Source organism: Ornithorhynchus anatinus, chromosome 16 (assembly GCF_004115215.2).
Source record: "Ornithorhynchus anatinus isolate Pmale09 chromosome 16, mOrnAna1.pri.v4, whole genome shotgun sequence".
NCBI lineage: Eukaryota > Metazoa > Chordata > Mammalia > Monotremata > Ornithorhynchidae > Ornithorhynchus > Ornithorhynchus anatinus.
In genome coordinates, this window is record NC_041743.1 from 6,485,812 (window position 1) to 6,500,064 (window position 14,253).

At 38.9% G+C, this 14,253-nt stretch overlaps 1 protein-coding gene across 4 annotated transcripts in view; it reads left to right on the forward strand.

The window, feature by feature from the left end:
• The window catches only part of RABGAP1L (RAB GTPase activating protein 1 like), a 409,469-nt gene that overhangs the window by 116,099 nt on the left and 279,117 nt on the right, over positions 1-14,253 (forward strand). For all 4 annotated transcript variants that reach the window (XM_029080877.1, XM_029080879.2, XM_029080878.1 and 1 more), the window contains one exon: positions 7,026-7,119. In XM_029080877.1, coding sequence (XP_028936710.1) covers positions 7,026-7,119 — 94 coding nt within the window. The remainder of the gene's footprint in view (positions 1-7,025; positions 7,120-14,253) is intronic.

The window sequence follows — 14,253 nt, forward strand, 5'->3', positions numbered from 1 at the left end:
CAGAAAGCTGAGCTTTCTGAAATCTCTCTTTGGGTTTAATATTGGGGTTGGAGTAAACATTTGTAAGTATGTCAGCAGAAGGGCCACACAATATAGCACTTAGTATTTCCAGTATTGTAAATAGAGACAGGCAAGCTGTTCAGTAAGAATTCTAAGTGGTATCCATTTGAGTCCATTAAGATTTTTTTTAATGGTCTTTTTGTGATAACATTTCAGTTTGAATATAGATTGAAATGTAAATATCTCCTTTCTGTTTTGAATGGGAGAACCTAATTGCATTTCAAATAAAAAGGTGGGGAGAAGTTTGTTAGATTTTCTTCCATCAAATAGCCCCAGCTTCTGCCTAAATAGTCCAATTTCTCTTCACTGTGAACAGAACTTAAAATTGTTCATTCACCCAATCTCACAGCACCAGAACCAAGGGGTAGGTGTTAAATCAATCAGTGGGTATTTATTGAGCACTTACTGCGTGCCTAATGTACTAAGCACTTGGGAGAGTACAGTGCAACAGGGTTGGTAGACCCATGGCCAGGACTAAAACCAAACCAAGGGAGATATGTCTTCACACAGTGAAGGCTAAGCAAATGGAAGTTTTATCAGGTGAAAATATTAGCAGGTTTAAGGAGGGCTTGGATAAATTCATAGATAAATTGTCTATAATGTGTCAGTTGAAAAGTTAGTGTTTTAAGTTAGGGAACCTAGATGGTACATCCTTAACCATCAGGAAGGGTGTTAAGGCAACCACAATTTTTATTATTCCATCTGCAATCTAGTTGTATTTTTGTAATAGGCAAGGCATGTCCATGCTCATGATGTGCATCCAGAATACTGGACTGGGTGACAGTTTAACCTGACCCAGTAAAGGCATTAGGATGTTTTTATTGTCTACAAATATGCAGATCATATTCTGATGAAAACCAGATCACCGGAACATTATCCCAAGCTTAGATGGCTAACCCTTCCCTCATACCAGGGAGATGGGAGAGTTGAGACTGTAAGCTCGTTGTTGGCAGGGAATATGTCCGTTTATCGTTATAGTGTACTCTCCCAAGCTCTTAATATAGTGCTCTGCACACAGTAAGTGCTGAATAAATATGATTTGAATGAATGAATGAGTGAATAAATGAGTCAAGGAGAGCACTGTGAATCCCAAAATGCTATAGAAATTAACCTGGAAGGCTCCACTCTGCATATGAAAGCGTAAACATCCAAAAAGCACAAGAACTGCTAGGTGACAGTTTGGGGTAGTCAGTGAAAAGTGTCCTGACCAGAGTCCCACATCCAGGAAATATTTGTATATTTTCCTAAAGTTGTTAGGGATAGTCCACAGGCGTACAGAACCGTTCCAGAGACATATGGATGAATGGATGAAACAGACTGTGTCGATTATGTTTGCAAGAGATGAGAAAACTGGATGTGACCGGGAGGCTTACCCTGATGTTGTGCAAAATACTGCAGCACACACTTTTAGGTTTGGGGAGAAATTGCATTAATCCCTCTCAGCTGGCTCCTCTTCACTCTGTGGGCCGTGTAAAAAATGGTGGATTTGCTATTGGAATTGGCCTTGGACTGGAAAACTCAGAGGGCAAAATTCAATCTATGTTCAAGACCTCCATAAATTCAATTCTGACAGGAGTCTGCTCTAACTCCACCTCCCCCCAGGGGTTCCTCCCTTGCATTTACAACTTCAGCCGACTCCCGCTTTGATGTGGTGACCCCTAAATGGAACCAGTTCCCTCCAGACCTTTGCCTCAGCTCATACTTTGCTCTGCTACCCATCCCTGATATCTTTGATCATACTAGTGCTCCTCTTTTATTCACCTTTTCATTCTTTTCCTCTTCCTATCCATTACATTATTTGTTGTGTCTGGCTCCCTGTTAAAGTATAAACTCCTCAAGAGCAGGGATTACATCTCTTGCCTCTATTGAACTCTTCCTGTGTGATGTAGGAGCTGAAGAACGAGGGTATGTTTTAAAATTGGGATCAGGGTCCTAACTGAGCTCCTGTTGATTGGTTTGGGGTCTAATCACCCACAGACATATATGTTTCATCATCTTTTATCATTTTCCTGACCAGCTAATGTACAGGAAGGAAAAGATCTAGAAACGTCAGCATGGTCTGATTGTCTTGCAGATAATGTGCATTAGCTATTCTTGTCTACTTGTTTGATTGTCAAGTCTCAAAGTCTGATACTGTTTTTATTAATCACTTGTACTCAGCAACTGCAGGGATTATTAATTAGAATCCTGTAATTAGATATAGAGTGACAGTGATGAAGATTTAGTTTGAGGAGAAATCATGCAAATATGCTATGAAGATTTTCCCTGACCCAGAGTTCTTCTACCTGCAATAAATCAACCCGTTTTCTGAAATGGGAAAATGTTCAAACACTTTATAAAATGAAGGTTGGCCTTATTTAAATATTTACTTCTACCGTTCACCCACGGTAGAAGTTGGGTGAACTTCTGTTGAGTTGGTGGAAGCAGTGTGGCTCAGTGGAAAGAGCATGGGCTTTGGAGTCAGGGGTCATGAGTTCAAATCCCAGCTCGGCCACTTGTCAGCTGTGTGACTGTGGGCAAGTCACTTAACTTCTCTGTGCCTCAATTACCTCATCTGTAAAATGGGGATTAAGACTGGGAGCCCCATGTGGGACAACCTGATTCCTCTGTGTCTACCCCAGCGCTTAGAACAGTGCTCTGCACATAGTAAGCGCTTAACAAATACCAACATTATTACCCACCTAACACAGATCTATGGTAGCTCCGATAAATGTTGGCTTTTTATTTAACTGAAGCAAATGGAAATAAAGTACACTTAATTTTTCTGTCATGTTTTCATTACACATTTTGGATAGAACATGACTGAAGAATTAGGGAAAAAGTATTCATGATAATAATACGGCTACCACGTTAATCCAAGCACTTTCCCTATCCCGCCTTGATTACTGAATCAGTAAGTACTCAAAAAATACAATTGATTGAAGGGAAGAAAGAGATTGGTGTGTTACTCAGGTTAGTCAAACCTCCTCCCCTCTTGCCTGTTCCACACTGCTCCGTCTCAATCAGTGACGTATTTTGAGCACTGTGTACAGAGCACTGTACTAGGTGCTTGGAAGAGTTCAATAGAACAGAGCTGGTAGAAAAGTTTCCTGCCCACAAGGAGCTTACATTCCAGAGGGGGAAGGTTCCAGGGGGGTCAGTGTTTCATTTGGTTTCAACAACCTCCTCCCTACTTATAGGGACAGACCCGAACGTATCCCTATCTTTGCAAAAAACTCTGCTAGGTGGTCAGTCAACCCGGCTTGCTATTGGACCGAGGATTATCTGAAATGTCAATATTAGAGCTTTCTGATTAGTAAAATATCAGCAACCCTGCTTTCACAGCAGCGCTACTAGTTGGTATCATACTTTCAATTTTTTAATCAAATTCTTGCTTTTTATATATATGGTGTTCAACCATGAGGTCAGCAGGCCCATGTTAAGTTACATGGCTGCTCTGTTCTTTTAGCAGTTTCATTGCTTCACTTGAGACTGTTCTGTATTTATCCCACAGTATCAGTCAACTTGACTATGGAGAGATAGCTGACCTTTGGGTAAAATCTCCAAGGTAGGTCTTTCAGGGTGTCTGTCCAAATTCCCTGATGCAGCAAGACCCTGACAAGACTTTACAGAAGCAAAAAAATACCATGCCTCTGAGAGGAAGGAAATGAAGTAATTTCCTTGTTGTGTGTGTTCATTGTCCTGACTTCTAGGTGTGAGTCTCAAATACTTTAAAATCTACCATATCCAGTATTTATCCTCTTCAGGGGTGTGTATAGCACCCAGTCCAGAAAATGCATTATAGATGGCTCAACATGATTGCTGACATGACCAAAGGCTAATATAGAATAAGGGTTCTCTCTCTTTCACTTTCCACAAAAATAGTGGTACTTTTCCTTTTAAATATAAATTATTTAAATTGTAGTTGCTGCTGTTGATTTAGCCAGTTGACTGTACATCTTTCAGTGAGGAAATTAGATTTTGGTGTTTGTTGATAGGTAACTAATCTCCTCCTATGTTGTGCTTTGACTGTGGTTATTAGAGAAAGAGTTGCATTTAGACTCTTGTTAGTGGCTTGAAATGTCCTTCCATTAGTGATTGGATAAAGCACCCAGTTAAAGAAGTACAGTAAATTTTTAGAGATGTTCAGTCAAAGCCTCAAACTATTTTGACTGAAGTGTCATGCATATATATCTTATTTGATCTAAAAATTCACCTGCACTGTATCTTTATTCTTCCATTTCAGTGGCTCTTTTTTTTATAGCAGTGTCACATTATCAGAAGCCGATACAGAGGAAAAGTAGTTATGTATCTAGTTTTTAATTCAGTTCCTTCATCTAAAGATGGCAAAAGCCGAGAGATTATTTTTATTTTCAGTGAACCCTAACTTCCTTTTCTTCCAAGGAAGGTACCTCAGTAACAGTGCTGTCACTCCCACCATTAACACTGAAAAACGAACAAAAAAAATCCTCCACTATAAAAAGAGACCACCCATGGCTGGAAGGTGAAACAGGTAATACATTGTACCTTTTACGGATGCTACACCAGAAGCAGGATAGTAATAGAATTCTTCCTCCCCGGCTTGCACATCTTTTCTTCGCCCCCTCAGCTCAGCTTCTTCCACACTGGGGGCCTCAGGATCTATTTTCTTTAACCCTTTTCCACTATTATTTAAACATCTAAAGAACACATAAACAAACAAATGTAGACAGCTTTTGAAATGAGCGCTATTAGGATGCTGCATATGAAAACAATGCTGAGTGACATGAATATGAAAAACATTACACCTCAGGATATAGGGAAGAAGATCCTTAATGAACTTTAGCTCCCAGGAACAGTTGTTATTCTCTTTCAACTGCTGAATCAATCTGGAATAATTCCATGTGCCTTTTCATTGTAATACATAAAATTTGTGATATCTTTTGATATCCATAGCCCTCTAAAGAACCTTAGCCTGTCAGTGTGTGTTTTGGAGATTAATATGAATAATATCTTACAATTAATAAACCCTTTGGCTGTGAGGTCCCAGAAGACAGTTTTTCTGAACTTTGTAAAATTACCTTCTCTTGCAAATACAGCTGCACCCCAGAATCTTTGGGAATCACCAACTGTTTTTTAGAAGCAAACAGGTAAAACCAAGGCATTGTGGAAGATGCAGTGTTTGTACAGGCCTGTAAATAAATATTATTTTTTATTGATTTCAGTCTTCCCCATTAGCTCATATTTGCTGTGTGCTCTACTACTAGTTAATTGGATGTTGAATCAGGTGAATGCAGATTCCCTGGAAATTGGATCCTTTTAAAAACCTTGGAAGTAGTGTTTTCCTTGATGTCACAACTGAAATTTTCTCTCTGCCTCTTCTCTCCATTGTTTTTATGCCAAATACTTAAAAATTTGTTGTTTTCAGCAATAATTCTTGAGATTTTAGCTTGGAGAGTGGGTTAAAAAATGCCTTTTTAAAGTGTTCTTTTCTGAATCCCAAATAAATAGCTATTGATGTAGAGACACTTCCATCTATGGTATTTATGATTACTCTTTTTCCCCCTTTTCTATTTTCCAATATTTCTGTGAAAATATATCTCCAATTTAGCACTCTTGGCAGTTCTTTTCTTTAAAGCACTCTTCTGAGACTGTGTATCAGTTTAGTTTAATTTTTTAAACATCTCCTTTTAAGGACAGAATTCGCTAGCTGGAGCACCACCCAGTAGCTCAGGTGTAATATTGCCAGGGCAGTGGCTATAGGGATAATTTTCTCCTCCTTTGATTTGACTAGAATCCTTGAATTGAATTGGTCTTTTGTGCAACAGAATTGCTCTAAGAATGGTTATTCATGTTATCTGGTATTTTCCCAAAGAATTGCAATGTGTTTTTGGGGGGAGGAGTTTCATGACTGTTTCACCAAGCATGTTATTTTTACATCTTACTTCAGATTGATGTGATCCTATCTTCAAGCCGCCCAGATCAATCTTTATCTACTGCTTGTCTCTTTGGTATTTTCTGTAGCTTCTAGCTTTGCATTATCCTCAAATTTGATCACCAGACTGTAAATGAATATGCTGAAAAATACCGTTCCTCTTTGTTTCCTTCTCAGAATCCACGTAATGGCAACTGCCATTCTTCAGTAACACCAATGTTAAAAAAACTTCTGCTTCCTATCTCCCAGGCAGATTGTTATCCTGATTATTATATTATTCAGACAACACTTCTCCATCTTCCCTTAGCTTCTTTATATACGATTGGGTCGGAGGCTGTGTTATAATCTCGATAAATCATGTCCATTGCATTTCCCTTCTCCACAGGGAAGTATCATGTCTGTTACTACATAATAAATGCCGGGGCTCAGTGTGACTCATTTCACCAGTCAATGTTAACTGTTATGTGGTCTGTCTTGTTGGTTTTTTTCCTTCTTACGTAGTGTTTCCATTTATTTTCTGGTTTTTACCTGGGATCGGAACATACACTCAAGTGTATAATTATTCATATATCTCTGAGACTGTCACAATTTTAGATTTCCTTCCAAACACAGAACTACAGAAACCCAAAAACTAGCTAGATTTCTCGGACAAGTGTTTTTAGTACTCTACTATATTCCTGCTAGTGTGGTAAACTTCTTTGTGTCTCATTTGTCCTTTTATTTCTCTGTTGTCATGGGTTTTAATACATAGGGAAGAAATGTGGCCTAATGGGCAGGGCATCAGATTAAGGAGTGCAGGCTTCGTAATTATAAAGATAACCCTTCTAAAGGGTGAACTTGGTTGAAACCAGTCACATCTGTGGACTTAATTCTCTGACTCAGAAAAGTCAGAAAGGAATAGCCACTTTAAAAATTTCTCATTTTAGAATCCTTAGTCTTGAATGCAGGATAGAAAATTAAGTGAACACTTCTTTGAGTGCTTTTTGAAGGTAGAATAATGCAACATCATGATAGTACGTTATAAGAAAAAGTGGTTTCTTGTTTGGTAAAACTGCATTTTTTTTTCCCCCAGAGAGTGATAACGAGCTGTCAAGCGGTACAGGTGATGTGTCTAAGGATTGTCCAGAGAAGATCTTGTATTCTTGGGGAGAATTACTAACAAAATGGTAAAGTTTCAATTTTCTCATTTAAAATTTCATGTTTTTGATATTTACTCTTTTGCAAATGTTTGAATTTCTCAGGCTTAATGATTTTTTTCTACTTATGAAAACCATGGCTCTATTACTTGAGGCTGTCTATACTGACTATGAATTGGCATTCTTTATTTTTTAGAAAAACCAAGAGGGACAAACAAATGATTGATTCCAGAGCACCTATGGAAATAGGGTCTTATTTTACTACATTTTCAGAATTTGCCTTATTTATTGTTTCTCCCACTTGTTAAATTGTTCAAAATCATCTATTTCTAGCTTTGTTGTCATCCCATTCAAATGCCACATTTTTGTCATTTGTACCACTTAAATCCATGCCAAGCTATCTATATTTTTCTCATGCTGTGACCAGCTTCATGATGTTAAAAAAGTAGGTTTATTAACTTACTGTCTTGGAAAAAAAAAAGTATATTTTGTAACTACTTTGTCCTTGCTCCTAAATTACTATACCCAAACTCATTTCTCATTAATGAAGTTTCCATTGGCAAATTTGCCATTTGAGAAAATTCCTGTAATTCCTTTTAATTGTTTGATAGCAGTGAATAAATAAAATTATGAATTGAGATTAGAATCCTATTTTTGAAAAATAATTTACATTTTAGTCGTCGAGTTCCTACATTTAAAATGTATGGGGCATGAAAAGCAGCTGCTTAGAATATAACATTTTATTTTAATTGAAATAATAATGTCTTTAAAATGCAGAAATTGTCCAAAGTCCATTTGAGAATGATAATAGCAATAATGATAATAACTGTGGTATTTAAGTGCTTACTATATGAGAAGCACTGTACTAAGTGCTGGGGTAGATATAAGGTAAGCAGGCCCTTCAAGGGGCTCACAGTCTAAGTAGGAGGGAGAGCAGATATTGAATCCCCATTTTGCAGATGAGGGAACTGAGGCACTGAGAAGTTAAGTGACTAACCCAAGGTCATACAGCAGGCAAGTGCCAGAGCTGGGATTTGAACGCAGGTCCTCTTACCAGGCCCGTACTCTTTCCATTGGAAAAGACTGCTTCTCTAAAGATGAAAATGGAAACCTAGAATTTAGACTTCGGGGCTGTTTTCATTCAAATAAAGTATTAAATTTTCAAACTAAGATTGTTAACAAACCTGCCATTGAAGCACAAATGGAAAGCTACAACTTTATAGTATAAATTGTTCAAGGATACCTACATTTAAATAAATGCTTTAAAATGTGCCCTGGATCATTGGCAGGTATGATTTTAAATCAATCAATTGATCCTATTTATTGAGTGCTTATTGGGTGTAGAGTATAGTACTCTGCGTTTGGCAGAGTACAGTATAACAGAGTTGGTAGGCACGTAACATGCCCACAGCAAGTTTACAGGCTAGGAGGGGAGACAGACATTAATTTAAATACATTATGGATCTGTACATTAGTGCTGGGGCTGAGGGGGGGCGTGAACAAAGGGTGCAAATTCTAGTACAAGGGTGATGCAGAAGGGGTGGAAGAAGAAGAAATGAGGGCTTAGAGAAGGCCTCTTGGAGATATGCTTTTGTACAGTGCTCTGCACACAGTAAGCGCTCAATAAATAAGCACATATACACAGCATAAACACTCTGCAAACTACTACCACTAAAATCCATCCACTCTTGCAGGTACTCAAAATAATTGGCAAGTATGGCTGAAAAAGATCGGTGGGTCACATTGGATCATAAGCTGTACATGAGTGGGCAATGTAGCAGTAAAAAAAAAACAAACCCAGCTTGCTACTCTGTGTAAGAAAAACGAAGTACCATTATGTTTCCCCCAATCCAACAATTATAAGAGAACTTTGGCCAGTTCTGGGTTTTCTCCAAAATGAGAGATGTATAGAATCTTGAGAGGGTTGGACTAGGAGCCTCGAAGATGATCAGGAAGTTGAAAATTAACAGAAAGTTAAGGTAAATTGAATTATGTAGATAAGATGAGAGAAAATTAAGGAGAGAGTTCATGATTATTTTCAAGTCTATGAAGAGTTATTAAGCAGAGATGATTGCCATCTGTCTATTCTCCATCTTTATGGGGGTAGAACAAGAAAAAAATTGGTTTAATATGCATCATGAGAGATTTGGGTTAGGCAAGGAGAAAATTTGCAGAGTGAAGCTGATTAAACATTGGAATGCTTCCAAGGGAGAATCTGGAGGTTTTTTCTTTATTTTTCAAAATAAGGGCAGGGAGCAGGTCTACCAACTCTTTTGTAGTATGTTCTTCCAAGTGCTTAGTAAGGTGCTCTGTGCACTGTAAGCACTCAATAAACCAATGATTGATTGATCACTTGTAAAGGTATTGTTGATTTTTTTTAATCTGCATGTTATGGAATAAGGCAGTTAGAGTATCCTGAGTGACCTTCTAAAGTGTCTCATAACCATTTGATGATATGATTCTTTAAAGCAATTGAGATTATTTTTAAATTATTAACATTTTTAGTTTGACTTTGTGGCTGGTCTGAATTCATGTGTTATTCAAGAATAATATCTGTACCTTAATGCTGGGACCTAAAACATCTATTCTCATGTCTGTTGTCATGACATTTAAGGCTTTATATTAAAGTAATGTGGAATGGATTTTATCATTTTTAATGCTATTTGTTAAGTGCCTACTATGAACAAGGTACTGTAGTAAGTGCTGGGGTAGATACAGTGTAATTGGGGTGGATATAGTCCCTCTCCCACCTAGGGCTCACAGTCTTAATCCCCATTTTATGGATGAAGTAACTGAGGCACAGAGAAGTTAGGTGACTTTTCTCAATGTCACACAGCATAAAAGAGTCAGAGCCAGGATTAGAACCCAGGCCCTCAATCCCAGTCCAGTGTTCTGTCCTGTAGACCATGCTCCTTCTCAGGCCACACTGCTTTTCTATACTTGGTTGAGTTTTGGGTTGAAGCATGTGTCATAGCCAGTTTAATGTTCCCAAAGATGCTGAAAACAGCAGCTGATGTTATTGTGTACAGAGCAGTTGGCCATATGTAGTTGGATTTTCCCAGAAATATTTAAAGCCACAATAATTTTTTAAATTGCTCTTTTGTCTAGGCCTTGCCTTGCCATGAGTATATTTGTTTGGTGTCAGAAAGAATGCTTATCTCTGGTTCCTTACTTATTAAACAAGAGCTGTTTTTGAACCTCTGGAATAACCAGTACACGTGGCAAGAAAATTGGGATGTTAATCTTCCAGTAGTATAGCTGAGCTAGTTCTTTTCAACTGTCATTGGGCACATAGAATAAAGATAAAGAAGGGATGGTTTGACTTTTTTTAAAAAAAGGGGAGGAGTGGGAAGTTTCCTACAAGTGCTAGCCAAAGAAAGCAGGGGTCAGTCAATCAATCAACCATACTTATTGAGTGCTTACTGTGGGCAGAGTACTTTACTCAGTGCTTGGGAAAATACAATATAAGAGTTGGTAGGCATTTTCCTTTCCCACAATGATCTTACAGTTTAGAGGGGCACCACATTTTTTTTTCTGCTCATCATGGTAGAATGTAAGCAAGAGCCATGAATGCTAAGCAAGAGTCATGAATGCTTTCATTCTTTATCCTTTTTTGAGGGGGATTCTGCAAATAGAGCTCATCATGTCACCATTATAGAACATGAACTTGGTCCCAGAAATATTCAGGTGAACTGATTTCTCTTTGATAAGTTACTCTACCCAAATTTTCATACAACAGGAAGCCTTGAATCTTTTCAGTTACATTCTTAGAAATGAAAAATGGTTTCAGTTGATGGGGAATATTATTTTTTCAGCTGTTTCCTTCCCTAGCTGGAAAATAAGAATTGCTTTCCTTGCATTTGTCCTGAGAATACAAAAATGATTGTCATTGTATTGTCTTGTTAGGAGTCATATATGACAGGGCTCAGAGTGCTGAAGATTCTTTTGTTCAGTTAGCCCCAAATAGTTTAAAATTGATATAATGTAAAAAGCCATGTAATGGGAAAATCTGGGTGACATTTTATAGCAAAGACTTTGTTTTTTAACTAATAAGCTTTTGACACAGCATTCTCCGATTCTGACCAGGAGTATTTTGGGGGTGTAGCTGTTTTCTGTTGGTCTTGTTCTTATTTTTAAATTTTTTAGACCGGTGATTTGAGAAGAACAGTTTGACCTAGGTGGGAAATTGTGGAAGTAGGCAGCACTGCTGAAAATTGAAATCTATGGATGGGTGAAAATGTTTGTGGGCTGAAGCAATCTACAGCATTGCCTTTTTTATGGTATTAGTTTGGATTTTTGTGCAAAAGCCCCATTCTTTTCCTAATCCTTAAGAATTGATTGACTTTAAATGAATCTGAGATGTTTCTCCATCACTACCCACGATCCCATCCAACTACCTGTGGGAATCCGATAGTATGAGTAATATTTTTTTCTTTCAGTTGTTTCTCAACCAAAATCTATATTGGAATAGGGTCACTATAACCTGACAATAAAGAAGGCTACCCCAACTTTACTCTAAAGATGGAGGGAGGGAATTTCTAAAAGTGACTGATTTCAATGTAAAGGTCTTTAAGTTTTAAGATTAATGATCCAAAGGAATGTCCTCTAAAAGCCACTGACAAGTATGATTTAAATGAACCTGTGAATAGCTTCTTGAGACTTTTTGCTCTCTTAATCTCCCTAAACTTTAAGCTCCTTCTAAACTGTAGGTTTACAGCCTACAACAAACCTACAGTTTAGAGGGAGCTGTAGGCTGGGAATGTGTTATATTGTTGTGTTGGACTTTCTCAAGTGCTTATTACAGTGCTCAGCACAAGTGCTCAGTAAATACAATTGATTGATTGCTGTTTTGTTTGCTTCCTCTCCTGTCAGACCTGAAGCACTTAGTACAATGCCCTGCACAAAGTAAGTGCTCAATAAATGCCATGGATTGATTGATTGTTCACCTCAGCCTATGCTCTGTGGATTTCGCCCTCCACATTTTGCGATCCTGCAGGTTAGGGCAGCAGAGTTCCAGAAGCTGAGAATAATCAAACAGGGAAGCAAATATAGGGGAGCAAATCATTCATCAATCTGCTCTGCCCCAGCAATCTCAATCCTGGTGGCTAACCTAGAGATAACAGGTCAGTCTTGGGGCTAACCTTGGAATCAGCAATGTTCCCTTAGTGGGAGGGAGGGCAGAAGCAATGGGATTCTGCCTCTGTAAAATTTAAAACATTGAGAAGGCTCTGGAGGCTCTCCATCAATTAATCAATCAATCATATTTATTAAGTGCTTATATTATGTAGAATACTGTACTAAGCGCTTGACTACCTGTGGCAGTTAGCAGCATGGCTTAGTGGAAAGGGCATGGGCTTGGGAGTTAGAGGTTGTGGATTCAAATCCCGCCTCTACCACTTATCTGCTGTGTGACTTTGGGCAAGTCACTTAACTTCTCTGGGCCTCCGTTACCTCATCTGTAAAATGGGGATTAAGACTGTGAGCTCCACTTGGGACAACCTGATCACCTTGTATCTACCCCAGTGCGTAGAACAGTGCTTGGCACATAGTAAGCACTTCACAAATACCATCATAATAATTATTATTAGTTACTGTGGGTTTACATGACTGTTGGATTCCGAAAACTTGCCGTTCTAGTCCCAGTACCGTACTGCTTTTTGGTTTTTATTCTATGAATTATTCTTGTCTTTTATGTTGTTTCATCTCTCCTTCTGGGTCTTCTGCCAATCCCGACATCTCCTTGTCATTCTTTGATTGCGAACCCTTTAAGCCCCAGGGACTGTGACTAATTTCCACTCATGTATTTTTTTTTTTTCTCAGAGACTAGTACAGTGCCCTGCACACAGTAAGAGCTTAAAGAATTCTCTCTCTACTATTCCTCTTGCCTTAAACTGGGGTATCCTGGAACCACATTGAATGGTGGACAGTATTCCTAAGCCTTTTCCTTCCTTTCAGCCCTTCAGTCTTTCATTCAGTTATATTTATCGGGTGCTTAGTGTGTGCAAAGCAAAGTACTAAATGTTTGGGAGAGTATATATAACAGTGAACAGACACATTCCTTGCCCACAACAAACTTAGAGTCTCCCATTTCTCCCTGATTTTCTCCTTTCTTTCCAACATCTTCTCACCCTTGTCTTTAAAGCATTCAATCACCTTACTCCCTCATACCTCACCTCGCTAGTCTCCTACTACAACCAAGCCCGCAGACTTCACTCCTCTAATGCTAACCTTCTCACTGTGCCCCGATCTCATCTATCTCGCCACCGACCCCTCATCCAGGTCCTGCCTCTGGCCTGGAACACCCTCCCTCCTCAAATCCGACAGACAATTACTCTCTCCCCTTCAAAGCCTCACTGAAAACACATCTTTTCCAAGAGATCTTCCCTGACTAAGTTCCCTCCTCCTTTTCTCTTCTCCTACTCCCTTCTGTGTCACCCTGACTTTCTCCCTTTGTTCTTCCCCCCCCACCCCCATCCCAGCCCCATAGCATTCTGTAACTTATTTATATTAATGTCTTTCTCCCGTCTCTAGGTTGTAAGCTCAAATGGGGGCAGGGAATGTGTTTGCTTACTGTTGTATAGTACTCTCCCAAGACCGTAGAACAGTGCTCTGCATACAGTAGGCGCTCAATAAATGCGATTGAATGAACGACTAGTGGACATAGTTCCAAATCTCCAGGCCTGGGTGGGAAGCATAAACTTTCACCCCCCGGGATTTAGGAGTGAGATACATTTGCCCAGGCATTACCAGCTCCATGGTCATAAACACATACATGCACTGCCTTCTTTGAAAACTACCATGCTCCCCTATCCTATCAGGCTGATGTGGGGCTCAAGAGATTCTTGGGGTCCCAATAATTCCTGCCTAGAATTTGCTAGTAAGCACATTTATAACACTGGATGTGCAGAAGCTAAAGCTGCCCAGTCCAAAGTGTTAACACAGGTACAGAAGAAGATGAGACCCAGGAAAAAGTCAGAGACAGTCTTGAGTTAATCCGTTCTCATACATTTTTCTCCTCCTCCATCTCTTTTTTTCATTTGACCCAGAGCTAACACTTAGAGAAATTTGTGCATACACTTTCCTTAGCAACTGCGTGAATCCAGAGAAAAAAGACTGTTTCTAGATTTTTTACCCTGACTGCTCGGTTCAGAGTGACAAAGGAGT